At 50.2% G+C, this 20,788-nt stretch overlaps 1 protein-coding gene across 4 annotated transcripts in view; it reads left to right on the plus strand.

Annotated features, from left to right (window-relative positions):
• The first annotated feature begins 3,209 nt into the window (after positions 1–3,209).
• Positions 3,210–20,788, plus strand: part of TMEM161A (transmembrane protein 161A) — an 18,828-nt gene continuing 1,249 nt past the window's right edge. Inside the window, exons 1-11 of one of the 4 annotated variants that reach the window (XM_017852734.1) lie at positions 3,210–3,293; positions 6,807–6,910; positions 8,482–8,562; positions 8,938–9,035; positions 9,184–9,340; positions 11,716–11,867; positions 19,667–19,727; positions 19,818–19,961; positions 20,065–20,178; positions 20,302–20,476; positions 20,606–20,702. In XM_017852734.1, coding sequence (XP_017708223.1) covers positions 3,291–3,293; positions 6,807–6,910; positions 8,482–8,562; positions 8,938–9,035; positions 9,184–9,340; positions 11,716–11,867; positions 19,667–19,727; positions 19,818–19,961; positions 20,065–20,178; positions 20,302–20,476; positions 20,606–20,702 — 1,186 coding nt within the window. In that variant the 5' untranslated portion in view covers positions 3,210–3,290. The remainder of the gene's footprint in view (positions 3,294–6,806; positions 6,911–8,481; positions 8,563–8,937; positions 9,036–9,183; positions 9,341–11,715; positions 11,868–19,666; positions 19,728–19,817; positions 19,962–20,064; positions 20,179–20,301; positions 20,477–20,605; positions 20,703–20,788) is intronic. The other 3 variants (XM_017852735.1, XM_017852736.1, XM_017852737.1) reach the window with 3 other exon arrangements.

Here is a 20,788-nt window from a genome sequence, read left to right on the forward strand (position 1 = left end):
ATGGGGTTTCATTATGCTGGTAAGGCTGGTCTCGAACTCCTGACCTCAGGTAATCCACCCACCTTGGTCTCCCAAAGTGCTGGGATTACAGGCGTGATCCACCACTCCCGGCCTATTTTTAAATTTTTATTATTCTTGTTTTATTTTGTTTTGTTTTTGTTTTGAGACAAAAATCTCACTCTGTTGCCCAGGCTGGAGTGCAGTGGCAGGATCTCGGCTCACTGCAGCTTCTGCCTCCCAGGTTGAAACGATTCTTGTGCTCCCCAAATAGCTCAGATTACAGGCAAGCGCCACCACACGCGGCTAATTTTTGTATTTTTAGTAGAGACAGGGTTTCACCATGTTGGCCAGGCTGGTTTCGAACTCCTGACCTCATGTGATCCACCCATCTCAGCCTCCCAAAATGCTGGGATTACAAGCATGAGCCACTGCACCTGGCCTATTTTTTTACTTTTGAGGTAGATTCTCACTCTATTGCCCAGGCTACAGTGCAGTGGTGCACTCACAGCTCACTGCAGCCTTGACCTCCTGTGTGCAAGCGATCTTCCTACCTCAGCCTCCCAAGTAGCTGGGACTGCAGATGCACACCACCTTGCCCAGCTAGGCTGGAGTGCAGTGGCACGATCTCAGCTCACTGCAACGTCTGCCTCCTGGGTTCAAGTGATTCTCCTGCCTCAGCCTCCCCAGTAGCTCACAGGCGTGAGACACAACACCTAGCTAATTTTTGTATTTTTAGTAGAGATGGAGTTTCACCATATTGGCCAGGATGGTCTCGATCTCCTGACCTTTTGATCTACCCGCCTCAGGCTCCCAAAGTACTGGGATTACAGGCGTGAGCCACTGTGCCCAGCCTGCCCAGCTAATTTTTGTGTTTTTTTGTATAGTCTGTGTTTCCCCACGTTGCCCAGGCTGGTCTGGAACTCCTGGGATTAAGCGATCCTCCCATCTTGGCCTCCCAAAGTTCTTGGATTACAGGCATGAACCACTGCACTCAGCCTCTCTTTTTTTTTTTCCTCACCGTGTTGCCAGGGTTGGAGTGCTGTGGCATGACCATGACTCACTGCAGCCTCAAACTCCTGGGCTCAAGCAATCTTCCCACCTCAGGCTCTTGAGTAGCTGGGACTTACAGGCTTGAGCCACCACATTGGGCTAATTTAACTTTTTAAAAATTTATTTTATTTTATTTAGAGATGAGGGTCTTGCTGTGCTGCCCAGGCTGGTCTCAAAATTCTGGGCTCAAGCAGTCCTCCAGCCTTAGCCTCCCACGTAGCTGGGACTACAGGCATATGCCAAGCCACCATGCCCAGCTGGACTCAGGTCTTCAACACTTCCCACCTGGTTCCTTCTGTCCCTTCCCCACTCAGGAGGGGTGAGCCACTGTCCCCATGGCAGTGATCAATGCCTGTGGAGGTCCAGCTGAGCATACAGCCCCTGCCACCTCCAGCAGCGCCACTGCCACATGCATGGTGTTATACATAGAGGATACAAACCCTTCACCCAGCTACCCACCCTTCTGTTCTGAGGACCCCCCTGACAATGACTCTGGCCATCCTTCCACATGGGCTGAAGAACCGCCTACTCACTGGCACCCCAACCCCACACATCCGGACCAGGACCAGGGACTGAGCAGGAGGAAAAGGGTCAAAGCAGCAGGTACCCTGGGGGAAACTGTGGCATGGCCAGAGAGAAAGAACCTTCCCAGCCTTTGGATCTCACCCTCACAGTGGACAAGAAGTCAGGCCAGTCCCTGATATCAGTGCCCACAGACTAAGTACCCAGTGTGAGGTCCATTAAATTATGGGCTGCTTTCTAAGGCTGGGAGCCCCCGGGGCTACTGGTGAGACAGGTTCGGCTTCTCCATCCCAGCAAGACTGCACTTTTGCCCTCCACCACGAGGTGGCGTGCGATAGTGCGCTTAAGATTCAGCACTTGCCAGCCGAAAGTTAAAAAAAGAAAATGTAAACCAGGCCCGGGGGCTCACGCCTGTAAACCCAGCACTTTGGGAGGCCGAGGAGGGCGGATCACCTGAAATCGGGAGTTCGAGACCAGCCTGATAAACACGGAGAACCTCGTCTCTACTAAAAATACAAAATTAGCAAGTCATGGTGGCCCATGCCTGTAATCCCAGCTACTAGGGAGGCTGAGGCAGGAGAATCACTTGAACCAGGGAGGCAGAAGTTGCGGTGAGCCAAGATCGCACCATTGTACTCCAGCCTGGGCAACAAGAACTAAACTCCGTCTCAAGAAAAAAACAACACAAAACAAAACATAAATACATAATAAAATGTAAAAATGAAAAGGTAGTTACATGGGCCCCACACACAGGAACCCACCCCCATAAAGATACTCAGACACTTGGTCATACCCAATATATGTCTACACTCAGGCAGACACACTCATCCACAGAAAGACAAATGGCAAAACCCAGGCACGAACACCCGAAGCCCTTTCCTCCTAGCGGTGAAATAAAGAACATCAGATCCCTGAAGCTGACATTTGGTCCTTGATCCAGCCATGCCTGAAGCTGACCCTACAGTTAGTATTTTCTGTCACATGAGCCGCAAACTTTCCTTTTTTTGCTTGAACCCATTTTAGTTGATATTTTGTGGAGCACAGCCAGAGTCCTGGCTGATAGAGATGAATAAGGCACTTGCCAGGTGAAAAATATTGAGGCATTCTTTTTTGGTTTTGTTTTGTTTTTATTTTAAGATTGAGGCATTCTTGAAGGCATTGCAAGATGTAGGATATTTACAAAGGCCTGGAGGTATGACAGAGCATGGTGGGTGCAAGCTGTACTACTGGGTTCACCACAGTGCTAGCAGCAGATTTAAGTCAGGCAGAGGGGTCTGGATTCAGTCTGAGTACTTAGCTTACTTGGTACTTAGGAATACTAAGTACTTAGTCTACTAAGTGGGAGCCATTGAATGTTCTTGATCGGCGGGGAGGGAGGGTTCTCTCAGAAATGTCCCTTAGGTGGGAATAAATGCTTTCGCTGCAAACCTTTGAAATAAGTTTAGGTAAGAGAAGACTGAGCCTTGAGAGCGGTGGGCCACGCAGGCCTCCCAGACATAATCTTGACTTCATCGCTCAGAACCAGCGTGTCTGAACTACAATTTCCGGCATGCAACGCGAGCGGCCTCCTCGTCCCTGGTGACTTGCCTGCTCAAAACACGCTGATTGGTTGCACGGGATGCTCGTCAGATCAGAGTCGGGCTCTAATTGGTCGAGTTCCCGTGGAGGGCCCGGAGCCCCAGGCCGTTGGGTCCGTGCACCGCGCTCCCGCAAGCGTCATGGTGAGCGAGCGTCTTGCGAAGTGGGGGGCTCTGCCGGGGTCCAGCCGAGGGGGTCCAGGGAGACACTGAGGGAATGGGGTCTCTTCTTGGGGATTGGAGGCCCTGAGGGATTCGGGGGCACGCTGAAGGCTGTGTGTCCCTCTCTGGGGGACCTGCTCTCGCTGCAGGACCTCCGAAGGAGTCGACGGGGGTCGTACCCAGGGAGACTAGAAGCCCTTAAGCGTTCTGGGGATTCCGCTCTCTGGAGACCTTTTAGGGGTTTGGGGTCCTGCTATGGAGTCGTGGTCCCACAGAGGGGACTGCGGACCCCAGCACATTTGGAACTTGGTTAAGGCGGTGTGGGGGCCTGTTGGGGTCCACTCTGGGGACAGGGGTCCTGCAGGAGCGTGGGGGCCGCGCCGACGTGATCCATCAGAGGTCCCTTCTATATTGGGGTGTGTGGAACGGGCAGGGGAAGCCGTGGGAAGTGGACTCAGGAGGTCTGGGTGGCCTCAGGGCGGGCAAAGTTCTCAGAGTGGGAGACAGGAGAGTTGAACCTTCAGGTCTCACTCAGCTCTGGGTCCAACCCACTGAGTGTGTTCTTAAAACTTAGCCCCGCCCCGGGGGATCAGGCTGGTGCAGGGAGATGAGGGACTCCCATAACCCTGACGCGACTGGCCTGGGCAGAGAGAGGGATGTGGAACTGGAGAGTCCCTGCCTGGGACCATCCCCGATGAGGGGTGCTGGAGATGGCCCTGAAGGAAGGGCCCTGATGGCCGGGATTATTGAAAGTGCGACGTTGTCCCAGGCGGAGGTGCAGGACACCCGTAGGAGATGAGGGCGCGGGCTCCCGGGAATGAGATGGTGGAAAGTTGCATTGATTTTATCAGGGTTCTTGGGTTCGAGGATCGTAAATCCAGTAAAGGGAAAAGAAGGAGCTGATGGAAGACTCCAGAAAATCCTTGGAGATGTCTGCAGAGCCTTGACCTTGAGATAGGAGGCTGGCTGGAGGGCAGGGCTATCAGAACATCCCAGGACAGACCTCTAGAAGCCTTAGGTAGAGAGATACACCCCTCCACCACCTTTTCCCTTAGGGGGTTTTGGGAGGTGGTGGGGTCATTGATGAAGAGCCCAAAGGTCCAGGAAGACCTCTGAGACTCCAGTGGTTGGGTGCAGTGAGGGCTGAGGAGAGAGCTGAGCCATGGGGAAGTGGAGGGGTGGTCTGTAGCTATGCCTGCAGGGTGCAGAACCGAGTTGGGGACTGACTGTGAGAATGGTAAAGGCCTAAATCACCTGGAAGGGTATGGGATGATGGGTGAGTGTTGGGGTCTCTCAGGAGAGCCTGGAGGAGGCTACTGGGCTCAGCAGAGAGGTCTGGGCTGGAGCTTTTACTGTGCTGAGTTTGTGATGGGTTGGTGGATTGGGTGGTTAAAACCCTGGCAGGTCACAGGAGAGAGGTCGGAGAGAGAGGAGAAAAACAGACTGGTGGGTGGGAGGGCAGGGTCCTAGGGAAAGGGTGGGGCTTCGACAGCCCTGGCTCACTGGCTTGCAGGGGCCCATGGGCTGGCACTCATGGTCCTTAAGTGCCACCCAGCCAACCAGCCAGTGTGCACTAGGGTCCCGGGGAGGGTGAGTAATGAGGATTTAGAGATGAGAAAGATGGCACCACCAACCTCATTACTGAAAAAAGATTTCTGGTCTCAGTTTATAAGTCACAGGCACAGAGAAAATGTCCTATTAGTCTGTTATTTTATTTACTTATTATTATTATTTTGTTTTGAGACAGAGTCCCACTCTGTTGCCCAGGCTGGAGTGCAGTGGCGCAATCTCGGCTCACTGCAACCTCTGCCTCCTGGGTTCAAGCAATTCTGCTGCCTTAGCCTCCCGAGTAGCTGGGATTACAGGCATGTGCCACCATGCCTGGCTAATTTTTGTATTTTTAGTAGAGACAAGGTTTCACCATGTTGACCAGGCTGGTCTCAAACTCCTGACCTCAAGTGATCAGCCCGCCTCAGCCTCCCAAAGTGCTGGGATTACAGGTGTGAGCCACCGCGCCTGGCCTCAGCAGTCATTTCGAATTACCGTGCTAGGCCCGGTATCCATCACATTAGGGTTTTTCTGACTAAATTTAGCTTATTTATGCCTGATTAAAGGATTATTTTAATAATTAATTTTAGTATTAAACTTTATTTCATTTTGATTATAATACCAGAATACTAGTAGACAGCTCTCCTGAGCACATAATTTTACATAATTACGTAATTACTGGCAGCAAATGGGTATTTACTGCATTCAAGCAGCTTCACCACAGACTGATTCTTCTAAAATGTTTAAAAATAAGTATATGAAAATGTGTTCTGAATTAAGAACTGGGTGAGAAAATTCCTAATTTAAAAAAGAAGTCATAGCAGTGTGTTAGTGCATGACTGTGGTCCTAGCTACTCGGTAGGAGGATCACTTGATCCCAGGAGTTTGAGACCAGCCTGGGCAACATAGCCAGACCCCATCTCTAAAAATAAAAATAGGCCTGACACAGTGGCTCATGCCTGTAATCCCAACAGTTTGGGAAGCCAAGGCGGGAGGATTGCTTGAGCCTAGGCGTTCAAGACCAGCCTGGGCAACATGGCAACATGTAGAGACTATCTCTACAAAATAGTCAAAAATCATCTGGGTGTGTTGGCGGGTGCCTGTAATCCCATCTACTAGGGAGGCTGATGTGGGAGAATCACTTGAACCTGGGAGGTTGAGGCTGCAGTGAGCACCCCAGCATGTCACTGCACTCCAGCCTGGGTGGCAGAGCAAGATCCTGTTCTCCCCACCACTCCCCTGCCAAAAACACACACACACACACACACACAAATAAAAATAAATAAGCTCACCACACTCAGACATGTAGGTCTTCACATCAAAACAGGAGGTGGCCAGGAGCATAGATGCCCTTTCAAGGAGGTTAATTACAAAGGGAAGGAGAGGGAGAAGGGTGATGGAACCATCAGGGATCATTTAAGGTGGGAGACACTTAGGGGAAGGAGCTATCAGGGTGAAGGAGAAAGCTAGAAGCTCAACCAAGACGCAGTGGCTCCCAAGGTGGGAGTGCGGAGTGCAGAAAGGCGGTGGGAGCTGCTTGCACGGAGTGTGGCGACCTCGTGGTTAGGGGTTGGAAGGTGGTGGTGAGGAATACAGGAGGCTACATAGGAAGCACCCATTTCTAGATGAGAAAAGTGAGACTCTGGGAAATTAATATTATACCTGAATCCATAGCGGAGGCGGGAGGCGAACCCCATGGTCTCCACTGCCCTACACTCCAGCTAGGTGGTGAGGGGGGATGCTGCTGATCTCTGACGTGGGAGGGCAGGGCCAGTCCATGTGAGTCCAGGCTCACCCCAGGACTCTCCCCTAAGAAGCTGCTAGAGCCTAAGAGGCTCGCCCTTCCCCCATCGGGCCTGGCTTCTCTATAAATAGCCTGGGTTCCTAGGGAGGGAGGGAGCTTGTGACCCTCTGGCAGGTGCTGCCAGTCATGTCCCCTCCCCCCAGGCGGTCCTCGGAGTGCAGCTGGTGGTGACCCTGCTCACTGCCACCCTCATGCACAGGCTGGCGCCGCACTGCTCCTTCGCGCGCTGGCTGCTCTGCAACGGCAGGTGAGCCGTGTCCCGGCGGTGGGAGGGGCCCCGCGGAACCACGCCCCCTTCTGGCTCCCTACGCTCCCCCTCACAAATTGCACGGCCTCGATCTTGGTTAGTGGGTGATGGGGGGAAAGACGTTGTTGAGGTGTAATTGAAGTACAACAAACTACATATATTTGTTTTTTCTTTTTCTTTTTAGAGACAGGGTCTCGTTACCCAGCCTGGAGTGCAGTGGCCTGATCATAGCTCACTGCAACCTCAACCTTCTGGGCTCAGGTGGCCCTCCTGCCTCAACCTCCTGAGTAGCTGGGACTACAGGTGTGCACCACCATGCCCAGACAATTTTTTAACTTTTAACAGAGATGGGGTCTTGCTAAGTTGCCCAGGCTGGTCTCAAACTCCTGGGCTCAAGCGATCCTACCACTTTGACCTCCCAAAGTGCTGGCATTACAGGCGTGAGCCCCCATGCCTGACACAAACTGTATGTATTTGACGTATACAGTTGGACCTGTTTTGACAGATGTACACATGGGTGGAACCATCGCCACACTCCCCACGTCCCCCACTCTTCCTGCCTCCCTGTAACCCAGCCTTCCTTCCACCCCTGCACCTGCTAGAGCTCGCCTGCTTTGGTTTTTGTCCCTGTGTGGGTCTCCGATGCTTTCTGAGAATCTGGTGGTAACTGAATTCTCTCCTGAGAAAAATGTATGTGACAAAACAAAGGCAAAAAAACACGTCAGAGATGATGGCTCAGGCCCATAATCCCAACACTGGGGGAAGCCAAGGTAGGAGGATCACTTGACCCAGGAGTTTGAGACCAGCCTAGACAACATGGCAAGACCCCGTCTCTACAAAAAATTTTAAAAATTAGCCAGGTATGGTGGCTCACGCCTGTGATCCCAGCTAATCAGGAGTCTGAGGAGGGAGGATCATTTGAGCCCAGAAGGTTGAGTCTGCCATGAGCTGAGATGGCGCCACCGTACTCCAGCCTGGGTGACAGACCAAGGCCTTCTCTCAAAAACAGAAACAGAAGGCCAGGCGAGGTGGCTCACGCCTGTAATCCCAGCCCTTTGAGAGGCCGAGGCGGGTGTATCACTTGAGGTCAGGAGTTTGAGACCAGCCTGGCCAACATAGTGAAACCCTATCCCTACTAAAAATACAAAAATTAGCTGGGCATCATGGTGCATGCTGGTAGTCCCAGCTCCTCAGGAGGTTGAGGCAGGAGAATCACTTGAACCCGGGAAGTGGAGGTTGCAGGGAGCCAAGATCGTGCCACTGCACTCCAGGCTGGGCGACAGAGCAAGACTGTCTCGAAAAGGAAAAAGAAGATAAAAGTTGCACACACCTGCTTCCCCAGGAGAGTTAGCCTGCAGATTCAGGTGTATCCAAGCCCCCTGAGCCCACTCAGCCTAGATCTGTTGGCCTCACGATTTCCCCAGAATTTCCCCAAGCTGTACCCTCACCTACCTCCCAGTGTTCCCCTGGACTAGGCTACCCTCTAACTAGAATCCCTGGATTTGAGGTTCACTGCCTCAACCTACCAGCCCCATACCTGAGCTTCCCTGACTGCCCGTCCTTGCTCTCAGTCTGTTCCGATACAAGCACCCGTCCGAGGAGGAGCTTCGAGCTCTGGCGGGGAAGCCGAGGCCCAGAGGCAGGAAAGAGCGGTGAGTGAACTGGGCCCCATCCCCAGCCTTGGGTGGTTGGCTCCTCCCCAGGGATGGCCTCACCTCTGCTCAGGGGGCTCTGGGTTAAGGGACACAGGACTGGCCCACCCACACTTCCAGACTCTGATCTGGGCACAGGTGAACTGGGAGACCCTAGTCCAAGGAGATGATCACTGTCAAGTTAGCATCTGTTTCCTGGCAGTTTGCTCTAGCCAGTCCTGTGGGTAGTGGTGGGGGTCCTCACATCCCAGTGTGCAGAGGAGCCAAGGCTATGGGAAGTGATGGTCTCCAGGCCAACTGCTCTGAGCTCTGAGGGTGGCTGGCCCCAGTGGGATGTGTGCTCACCAGCCCCCTTGCTTGTCACCATCCTCCCAGGTGGGCCAATGGCCTTAGTGAGGAGAAGCCACTGTCTGTGCCCCGAGATGCCCCATTCCAGCTGGAGACCTGCCCCCTCACAACTGTGGATGCCCTGGGTAATAGCCCAGTCCCGTCCCTAAACTCCACTCCCTCAGCCCTGAAGGTCCCCACACCCTCATGGGGGTGGGGAGGATTTGAAGGAGGAGTGTGCTGTTGGGAGGGGAGCGGGCTGGGCCCCAGGGCTGAGCAGAGTGCCCCCCACAGTCCTGCGCTTCTTCCTGGAGTACCAGTGGTTCGTGGACTTTGCTGTGTACTCGGGTGGCGTGTACCTCTTCACAGAGGCCTACTACTATGTGCTGGGTCCAGCCAAGGAGACTAACATTGCCGTGTTCTGGTGCCTGCTCACGGTGGCCTTCTCCATGTATCCTTCCTCTCTGCTCCCTGCCAGAGGGGCAGGTGGAGCAGGACCCGAGCTTCCCTGGCTCCCCTAAACTGGGGTGGCAGTTTTCACCTGCTGTGCCACAAACTTCCCCAGGCTTGGTGGCATGAAGCAGACATTTTATGTGCTCTGGCTCTGTGGGTGGACAGACTGGGCGGGGCTCAGCAGGTCGGTTCATCTCCACTCCACATGATTATGCCATTCGGTGGCAGTAGAAATGCCAAGAGGCAAGAGGGAATGCCTTGCCCAAAGTCACCCCCCCATCCCTGTTCTTTCTACCACATTCTCCTTGTGTAAGGAAATCACCAGGCCAGTCCACAATCAAGGCCAGGAAAGAGATGGCCCCTTGGCAATATTTTAAAAAATATATACTCCAGGCATAGTGGCTCACATTTGTAATCCCAGCACTTTGGGAGGCTGAGGCAGGTGAATCACCTGAGGTCTGGAGTTCGAAACCAGCCTGGCCAACATGGTGAAACCCCATCTCTACTAAAAGTACAAAAATTAGCCGGGCACAGTGGCTCATGCCTGTAATCCCAGCACTTTGGGAGGCTGAGGCGGGTGGATCACCTGAGGTCAGGAGTTCAAGACCAGCCTGACCAACATGGAGAAACCCCTTCTCTACTAAAAATACAAAAATTATCCAGGCATGGTGGTGCATGCCTGTAATCCCAGTTACTCAGGAGCCTGAGGCAGGAGAATCACTTGAACCTGGGAGGTGGAGGTTGCAGTTAGCCGAGATCACGCTATTGCACTCCAGCCTGGGTGACGAGCAAATTCCATCCCCCCCAAAAATTTTATACACACACACACACACACACGTATGTATATATGTATGTATATGTGTATATGTATATATATATTTGTTGTTGTTGTTGAGATGGGATCTTGCTTTGTTGCCTAGGCTGGTCCTGACTGGCTTCAAGTGATTCTCCTGCTTTGGCCTCCCAAAGAGAGCAAACATACAACTTTAGGGACCCAAGTTTGAGGAAGCACAGAAAGAATGCCACTCCCTGTGACTTTTTTGGAGAGGGGAAAACCTGTCTCAAAATCACTGTTCCCAGATCGCATGCCTTTTTTTTTTTTTTTTTTTTTTGAGACGCGGAGTCTGGCTCTGTCCGCCCGGCTGGAGTGGGGCAGTGGCCGAATCTCAGCCTGCAACTTGGCAAGCTCCCGCCTCCGCGGTTTTCGACGGCCATTCTGCCTGCCCTCAGCCCTCCAAGAGCTGGGACTACAAGCCGCCCGCCACTCGCCCGGCCTAGTTTTTGTATTTTTTTTAGTAGAGACGGGGTTTTCACGGCGGTTAGCCAGGATGGTCATCGATCTTCCCTGACCTGTTGAACCGCCGCCATCTCGGCCCCTCCAAAGTGCTGGAAATTACAGGCTTTGGCCACCGCACCCGGCCTTTTTTTTTTTTGAGATGGAGTTTTGCTCTTGTTGCCCAAGCTAGAGTGCAGTGGCATGATTTAGGCTCACTACAACCTCCATCTCCCGGGTTCAAGTGATTCTTCTGCCTCAGCCTCCCAAGTAGCTGGGATTACAGGTATGCACCACCATGCCTGACTAATTTTTGTATTTTTAGTAGAGACTGGGTTTCACCATGTTGGTCAGGGCTGGTGTCAAACTCCTGACCTCAGGTGATCTAACTGCCTCAGCCTCCCAAAGTGCTGGGATTACAGGCATGAGCCATCGCGCCTGGCCTGTTGTTGTTGTTGTTGTTGTTGTTATTGTTTGAGATAAGATCTCCGTCTATTGTGCAGGCTGGAGTGCAGTGGTGCAATCAGGGCTCACTGCAGCTTCAAACTCCTGGGCTCAAGCGATCCTCCCACCTCAGGCTCCCCAGTAGCTGGGACCACAGGGGCTGCCACCATGCCCAGCTAATTTTTAATTATTTTTTGTAGAGATGGGAGTCTCACTATGTTACCCAGGCTGGTCTTGAACTCCTGGGCTCAAGTGGTCCTCCTGCCTCGGCCTCCCAAAGTGCTGGGATTATAGGCATGAGCCACCGTGTCTGGCCCCCATGCTGCATTTTGAGGGCAGATTGAAGATGAAGCCCTTCTATATCTGATTGCTTTTCCAAGGGATGTGAAGTAGGTGAGGTGGGTGAAAGAGGCAGGATCACCCAGGGCGGGAGGCTGAACAGACATGGTGGCCTGATGAGGACATCTCCCACTCAACAGGAACCCCCAGCTTACATCCTGATCTGGGATCCAGCACCCCAAACCCAAACTCCTCTAGGTCATCCCCAAGGCCTGTTTGTGCAGCAGTGCTTGTTTCCTGGAGTTCCCAGGTGGGGTGTGGTGAAATGGGCAGAGTGGGGCAGTGGCACCTGAGGCCTCCTTAGCTCCAGCCTCCAGCAAGATGTTCCTGACAGTGACACGGCTGTACTTCAGCGCCGAGGAGGGGGGTGAGCGCTCTGTCTGCCTCACCTTTGCCTTCCTCTTCCTGCTGCTGGCCATGCTGGTACAGGTGGTGCGGGAGGAGACCCTCGAGCTGGGCCTGGAGCCTGGTAAGTGCAGCCCCCAACATGGGGCCGCCACAGCTGTCACTCCCTCATGTAATCTGACCAGGCTGGTTTCACTGGCTCGGTGTCCAGCATGAATAGGTAAAGGAGTGGGCTCCTGGGGTGAAGACAGCCCCCATTAGTGACCATCTCAGCTCCTGAACCTGATTGGGCTTTGGGGAAGAGAGGACATTCCCTTTCTCACTGCCTCTGATGGATACTCATGGCTATAGCTCTTCTTTCTTTTTCTTTTTTTTTTTTGAGATGGAGTCTCACTCTTGTCACCCAGGCAGGAGTTCAGTGGCATGATCTCAGCTCACTGCAACCTCTGCCTCCTGCATTCAAGTGATTCTCCTGCCTCAGCCTCCCAAGCTGGGATTATGGGTGCACGCCACCAAGCCTGGCTAATTTTTGTATTTTTAGTAAAGATGGGGTTTCACCATGTTGGCCAGGCTGGTCTCAAACTCCTGACCTCAGGTGACCCACCCACCTCAGCCTCCCCAAGTGCTGGGATTACAGGTATGAGCCACTGTGTGTGGCCTCTTTTTTTCATTTTTAAAAAAAATTATTTATTTATTTTTATTGAGACAGGGTCTCACTATGTTGCCCAGGCTGGTCTCACACTCCTGAGCTCAAGCGATCTGCCCACCTCGGCCTCCCAAAGTGCTGGTATTACAGGTGTGAGCCACCATGCCTGGCCTCTTAAATGATCCTTTTAACATATAATTTGTACCTCATCACTTCTCTGCCTGGCACCACACTCCCTGGGTCTTAGGAGAAAGACCATAGTCCTCACCATGGCCCACATGACCCTGCTGACTGCTTGAGTTTTACCTTCTCCAATTCTCCCTGCCTTTCAGTTTTAAAAATTATATATGTTTGATATATACAAAGAAGATGTGTATGTCAATTATAAAGCAAAATAATAATATAAGTACCTGCAAACCTACCCCTCAAATAATAAGTAGTTGGGGTAGTGACTGCACCAATCTCCCAGGGGGGCAGTAAGGTTTAAATGAATCAGGATCCATGGATAGGGCTTGATTTTTGCCAACCTAGTCCTCGTCACATGGAATGATGCCTTCTGTGGCCTTAACTGTGGCCTAATTTCTCTGATTACCAGGGAAGTTGAGCACCTTTTCCTGTTTATTCGTGATTCATGTCTCTTCTATGAAATTTCTGTGAAATGCCTGTTCACGCTGTTGCCCATTTTTGTATCTTTTTTCTCTTTGAATTTTTTTTCATTGTGGTAAAATAGACAAAACATAAAATTCACCATCTTAAACATTTTTAAATGTGCAGCTCAGTGGCATTAAGTATATTTAGATGGCCGAGCGTGGTGGCTCACATCTATAATCCCAGCACTTTGGGAGGCTGAGGCAGGTAGATCACCTGAGGTCGGGAGTTCGAGACCAGCCTGCTCAATATGGAGAAACCCTGTCTCTACTAAAAATACAAAATTAGCCAGATGTGGTGACACACGCCTGTAATCCCAGCTATTTGGGAGGCTGAGGCAGGAGAATTGCTTGAACCTGGGAAGCGGAGGTTGTGGTGAGCCAAGATTGAGCCATGGCACTCCAGCCTGGGCAACAAGAGTAAAACTCCATCTCAAAAAAAAAAAAAAAGGTAGGCCAGGTGTGGTGGCTTGCGTGTGTAATCCCAGCACTTTGGGAGGCTGAGGCAGGCGGATCACAAGGTCAGGAGATCGAGACCATCCTGGCTAACATGATGAAACCCCGTCTTTACTAAAAATACAAAAAATTAGCTGGGCATAGTGGTGGGCACCTGTAGTCCCAGCTACTTGGGAGGCTGAGGCAGGAGAATTGCTTGAACCTGGGAAGCGGAGGTTGTGGTGAGCCAAGATTGAGCCATGGCACTCCAGCCTGGGCAACAAGAGTAAAACTCCATCTCAAAAAAAAAAAAAAAAAAAAAAAAAAAAGTCTATTTAGATTGTTGTGGAACCATCACCACCATCCATCTCCACAACTCTTTCCTCTTGCAAAACTGAAACTCCATCCCATTAAACAATAACTCCCTGTTCCTCCTTCTGCAGCCCCTGATACCCACCATTTTATATCCTGTCTCTGTGAATGTGACCACTCTGGGTTCCTCATATAAGTGGCATCATACAGTATTTGTCTTTTTGTGATGGGCTCATTTCAGTTAGCACAACGTCCTCAAGTGTTAGAATTTTTTTTTTTCTTTTTTTGAGACAGGATCTCACTCTGTCATCTAGGCTGGAGTGCAGTGGTGTAATCACAACTCACTGCAGCCTTGACCTCTAGGGCTCAAGTGATCCTCCCACCTCAGCCTTCCAAGTAGCTGGGACCACAGTCACGTGCCACCATGCTTGGCTAATTTTTCCTTTTTTTTTTTTTCTCTGTAGAGATGGGGTCTTGCTATGCTTCCCAGGCTGGTCTCAAACTCCTGGCCTTGAACAATCCTCTCACCTCAGCCTCCCAAAGTGCTGGGATAACAGGCGTGAGCCACTGTGCCCAGCCAGAATTCCATTTTTAAGACTGAACAGCATTTCATTGTCTGGATGGAACACATTTTGTTTATTTGTCCACGGATGAACGTTTGCTTGGGTGGGTTGTTTCCAACTTTTGGCTTTTTGATTAATACTGCTGTGAACCTGAGTGTACAAGTATCTCTTTGAGACTCCATTTTCAGTTTTGGAGGGTATATATCCAGAAGTGGAACTACTGGATTATGTGATAATTCTACTTTTAATTTTTTGAGGAACTGCCATACCGTTTTATACAGCAGCTGAACCATTTTATTTTATTTTTGAGACAGAGTCTCATTCTGTTGCCCAGGCTGGAGTGCAGTGGTGGCTTAATCTCCACTCACTGCAACCTCTGCCTCCTGGATTCAAGTGATTCTCATGCCTCAGGCTCCCAAGTAGCTGGGACTATAGACGCCTACCACCACACCCAGCTAATTTTTTTTTTTTATTTTTTATTTTTTTTGAGACAGAGTCTTGCTCTGTCACCCAGGCTGGAGTACAGTGGCATGATCTTGGCTCACTGCAACTTCCACCTTCCAGCCTCAAGTGATTCTCTTGCCTCAGCCTCCCAACTAGCTGGGATTACGGGAATGCACCACCACGCCTGGCTAATTTTTCCATTTTTAGTAGAGATGGGGTTTTGCCATGTTGGCCAGGCTGGTCTTGAACTTTTGACCTCAGGCGATCTGCCCATCTTGGCCTCCCAAAGTGCTGGGATTACAGGTGGGAGTCACCGCGCCCAGCCACACCCAGATAATTTTTGTATTTTTAATAGAGATGGATTTTGCCATGTTGCCCAGGCTGGTCTCAAACTCTTGAACTCAAGCAGTCTGCCAGCCTCGGCCTTCCAAAGTGCTGGGATTACAGGCGTGCACCACTGTGCCTGGCCCATTTTATATATTATATTCCCAGCAGCAGTGCACAAGTACACAATTTCTCCACTTCATTGCCAATACTTGTTTTCTTTTTCTTTTCACTTGACCACTATTTGCATTATTTTCCTTCTGCATACATGCATCACACTTTCTTTGCTGAGCCATTGAATGTAGTTGTAAGCATCACCTCTAGTATCTTGATGAATGGAATTTGATTATTTTAGTTGATATTTGTCTTGAAAAATATCCTTCCCTAAAATCAGAAAGTCATTCTATGTTTTATTCTAAAATATTTCGGCCAGGCGTGGTGGCTTATGCCTGTAATCCCAACACTTTGGGAGGCCGAGGCGGGTGGATTGCCTGAGGTCTGGAGTTCAAGACTAGCCTGGTTAACATGGTGAAACCCCATCTCTAGTAAAAATACAAAAAGTAGCTGGGCGAGGTAGCGTGCACCTGTAATCTCAACTACTCTGGAGGCTGAGGCAGGAGAATCGCTTGAACCCAGGAGGCGGAGGTTGCAGTAAGCCAAAATCACATCATTGCACTCTATCCTGGGCGACAAGAGCAAGACTCCATCTTAAAAATAAATAAAATAAAATAAAATATTTCAACTTTTACATTTCATATAAGCTCTTAAACTCCTCACTGTCGCTGATGGACAGTGACATTAATTTTTGTGTTATGATGTAGGGGTCAAATTTGAGTGTCTCCATGGACTAACCTTGCTAAAGAATTATATTTTTAGGCCGGGCGCGATGGCTCACGCCTGTAATCCTAGCACTTTGGGAGGCCGAGACGGGTGGATCACGAGGTCAGGAGATCGAGACCATCCTAGCTAACATGGTGAAACCCCGTCTCTACTAAAAATGCAAAAAATTAGCCGAGTGTGGTGGTGGCCGCCTGTAGTCCCAGCTACTTGGGAGGCTGAGGCAGGAGAATGGCGTGAACCTGGGAGGCGGAGCTTGCAGTGAGCCGAGATCGCGCCACTGCACTCCAACCTGGGCGACTGAGCAAGACTCCGTTTCAAAAAAAAAGAATTGTATCTTTATTGAATTCCAGATTCTTTTTGGTTTTCTTTTGTCTTGTCTGATCCATCCCCTTTGGTGTGGCTAGGACCTCTGGATTTTAGAACAGTACTGATGTACCTCCTTTGCTTGTTTCCAATTTCTCAGTTAGCTACTTAGCTCATAAATTTTCAGTCTTTTCTAAGTTTATAGCATACATAGCATTTAATGTTATACATATTTTATCAGGTCTCTTACTTTTGTTCACCTAGTTTTTTTTTTTTTGTTTTTTTGGGGTTTTCTTTGAGATGGAGTTTTGCTCTTGTCACCAGGCTGGAGTGCAATTGTGCAATCTCAGCTCACTGCAACCTCTGCCTCCTAGGTTCAAGTGATTCTCCTGCCTTAGCCTCCTGAGTAGCTTGGATTACAGGTGCATGCCACCACGCCTGGCTAATTTTTGTATTTTTAGTGGAGAAGAGGTTTCACCATGTTGGCCAGGCTGGTCTCAAACTCCTGACCTCAGGTGACCCACCTGCCTTGGCCTCCCAAAGTGCTGGGATTACAGGTGTGAGCCATCACGCCCGGCAGTTCACCCAAGTTTTGATGGATATTTTTTATTGTTCTGTTTGGGATTTTTTAACATTTCCCTTCTGATTTCTGTAGAGATGGGGTCTTGCTATGCTTTGACCTATTTAAATTTTTCAAACATAGACCTTTAAAAAATACATATTTATTTCTAGCTCAATTGCACAGATGGCCTATTTGAAATAATTTCTTTAAAATTTGGTAAGGTTTGTCCTATGGCCTGGAACGTGATCAGATTTTGTGACTGTTCCATGTTTTCTTGACATATTCTGTTGTTGTGTTGCCTTTTTTCATGTGTTCTAATCGAAGGACATATTCTCTGGCTCCATGAGTTTAATAAATTCAAATCTCCATCTTGCCTAACCTTTTGTCTGTGACATATCAGTCAGCAGAAGTCAGTCTCCCTCTGGGACAACAGAGCTCTCAATTTCCTTATCAATTCTGTCAGTGTTTTCTTTATATATTTTGCAGCCTATTCACAAGGTGTTCACAGATTTAGAACTGCTACATTTTCCTGGTGAATCAGCCATTTTATCATGATGTATGGACCCCTTCTATCTTCTAATACTACTTCTTTTTTACTTCTCTCTCTTTTTTTTTTTTCGAGATGGAGTTTTGCTCTTGTTGCCCAGGCTGGAGTGCAATGGCGCAATCTCAGCTCACTGCAACCTCTGCCTCCTGGGTTCAAGTGGTTCTCCTGCCTCAGCCTCCCAAGTAGCTGGTATTACCTGCCACTATGCCCAGCTAATTTTTGTATTTTTAGTAGAGCCAGGGTTTCACCATGTTGGCCAAGCTGGTCTCGAACTCCTGACCTTGTGATCCGTCTGCCTCAGCCTCCCAAAGTGCTAGGATTACAGGTGTGAGCCACCACGCCCGGCCTATTCTACTACTACTTCTTAGTCCAGTTTGGCTGGTAGTAGTGTAGCCTTTCTAGCTTGCTTTCTTTTGATTAGTCTTTGCTGTATCTTTTTAACATCCCTTTATTTTCAATCTTCCAGTGACTTTATGTCAAGGTATGTCATCCTTTAAAAAACATGTAGCTGGATATTTTCAATGTAGTCTAACAGTCTTTGTCATTTAACTTTAAAGTTTAGTCTACTTACATTTATTGTGATTACTGACATTTGACTTTGTTTCTACCATCTTACATTTTTGCTATTTGTTCCTTTTCTGTTGTCACAGTTGACATTAGCTGTCAGCCTAATTGTTGTTCCTTTATAGGTGATCTGTCTTAATTCCCTGGCTGCTTTGTGATTTTTTTGTTTTTGGTGTTCTGCAGTTTCACTCCATTGTGTCTAGGTATGGATTTCTTTTTATTTACATGGTTTGATATACTTTGTGTGTGTCTTTCATTCTGCAAACTTCTCAACCATTCTCTTCCAGTAATTCCTTTTATTCTTCATTTCTTCTCTTCCCTACCTCTGGGGCTCTGATTTGATTTGCATTGGACCTTCTGTTCTGTCTTCCTTATTCTCTTAGCCTCTCTTCATATTTCTCACCTACTTTTCTGAGTTGGAATCTGAGTGATTTCTTCAGATCTGTCTTCCAGTTCATCATTTCCTCCTTTGGCTGTTCCTAATGTGCTGTTTAACAATCTATTATTTCAATACTAACATTTTCCCTTTAGAAGAGTTTAATTTGGTTCCTTTGCAATTCTACCCAGTCATCTGAAGGTAGTCTCATGTCACCTGTTCTGTAATTACAGCTTTCATTTCCTTAGTCATTTGACATAAAATTGACAGCACCAATTTCTGAAGTCTTTGAGGCCTAAACTTGACTGTTGTTTTTCTGTTAACTCTCCTTTATGATGATTTGTTTCCTTATGCATTTGTTGATTTTGTCTGTGAGCTCATATGAATTTTCTCCTTTTTTTTTTTTTTTTTTTTTTTTTTTTTTTTTTTTTTTTTTGACAAGGTCTCACTCTGTGCTGGAGTGCAATGGCATGGTCTCAGCTCACTGCAACCTCCACATCCTGGGCCCAACCCATCCTCCCACCTCAGCCTTCAGAGTAGTTAGGACTACAGGCGTGCACCACCACTCCTGGTTTTGTATTTTTTGTAGAGATGGGGGTTTTGACATGTTGCCCAGGCTGGTCTTGAACTTGTGAGCTCAAATGATCCACACACCTTGGCCTCCCAAAGTGCTGAGAGTTACAGGTGTGAGCCACTGCACCCAGCCCTGTTCTTAATTTTTGGAAAATCTTGGGTCCTGAATTGAGGATTCCTTCCTCCAGGAGGACTTTGGTTTTCTCCTGCAGAAGTCCTTCATCCCCCTCCAGATTCCTTCTATAACCTAGGGAGCTCAGGCTCAACAGATACCCCTGAATGTTCCCAGCCCAATCAGGAGTATCTGCCTGGTACATTGTTTCTTTTTCTTTGAGACTGAGTTTCACTCTTATCCCCCAGGCTAGAGTGCAATGGTGTGGTCTAGGCTCACTGCAACCTCCGCCCCCCAGGTTCAAGCGATACTCCTGCCTCAAGTAGCTGGGATTACAGGCACCTGCCACCACGCCCAGCTAATTTTTGTATTTTAAGTAGAGACAGGGTTTCACTATGTTGGCCAGGCTTGTCTCAAACTCCTGATCTAGGTGATCCGCCTGCCTCGGCCTCTCAAAGTGCTGGGATTACAGGCGTGAGCCAACACACTGACCTTGTTTCTTGGGAAGAGTGCTGTGTAACTAGAGCACAAAGTTGTCCTTGTGCCTGGCACAGGGCCTGGTGCATTGCTACTTGGGGAGCAAATGGATGCCTGAGGGATGGGGGATTAGGGAACAGAGTGGCCTCAGAGACCCTAGGAATTCACTCTATTCGGTCCTCTTCTTATCATCCCCAGGCCTGGCCAGCATGACCCAGAACTTGGAGCCACTTCTGAAGAAGCAGGACTGGGACTGGATGTGAGTCCTGGGAATGGGGGAGGGGAGCAAGGGCAGGATGGGACCCTCCCAGGGTCCCCCAGGCAGGCTTGTGACCTGGTGTTCTCCTAGGCTCCCTGTGGCCAAGCTGGCTATCCGCGTGGGGCTGGCGGTGGTGGGCTCTGTGCTGGGTGCCTTCCTCACCTTCCCAGGCCTACGGCTGGCCCAGACCCACCGGGACGCGCTGACCATGTCGGAGGACCGGCCCATGCTGCAGTTACGTGGGTCACTTGGTGGGTGGGGGGATTAGGGGCCCTAAGGGAGAGGCTGGGGAAGAGGGGGTGCCCAGGCCTCACTCTCTCCTGCTGTCACCCCCTAGGTTCCTCCTGCACACCAGCTTCCTGTCTCCCCTGTTCATCCTGTGGCTCTGGACAAAGCCCATTGCACGGGACTTCCTGCACCAGCCGCCGTTTGGGGAAAGGCCTTTCTCCCTGTGCGTATCGGGTGGGGCTCCCCTGGGTGCTCCAACCTCTGAGACTCAGGGAGGAGCCTGGGGAAGATCCTGGGGGGTGAGGGGCGGCCTTCCTAGTCCCTTACCCCACCCCGCTCCGCACAGGCTGTCCGACTCTGCCTTCGACTCCGGGCGCCTTTGGCTGCTGGTAGTGCTGTGCCTGCTGCGGCTTGCGGTGACCCGGCCCCACCTGCAGGCCTACCTGTGCCTGGCCAAGGCCCGCGTGGAGCAGCTGCGAAGGGAGGCTGGCCGCATCGAAGCCCGTGAAATCCAGCGGAGGGTATGGACGCCCCGATGACCTAGGCCAGAGGGAACTTGGGGCTGAGGGCAGGGTTCCTAGTGCTTCGGGCGTGGAGTCCTCCCAAACCCAGAAGGCTTCCTGCTGCAGCCACCCGTTACCTGCCCACAGGTGGTCCGGGTCTACTGCTACGTGACCGTGGTGAGCTTGCAGTACCTGACGCCGCTCATCCTCACCCTCAACTGCACACTCTTGCTCAAGACGCTGGGTGAGATGCTGCCGTGTGGAGGTGGAGGAGGGGCGGGGCTGGAAGATAAAAGAGTGGAGCTGGAGTCTTGGGGAGGCCGGGGGGGG

This window comes from Rhinopithecus bieti, unplaced genomic scaffold (assembly GCF_001698545.2).
Source record: "Rhinopithecus bieti isolate Rb0 unplaced genomic scaffold, ASM169854v2 scaffold_34968, whole genome shotgun sequence".
NCBI classification, from domain to species: Eukaryota; Metazoa; Chordata; class Mammalia; order Primates; family Cercopithecidae; genus Rhinopithecus; species Rhinopithecus bieti.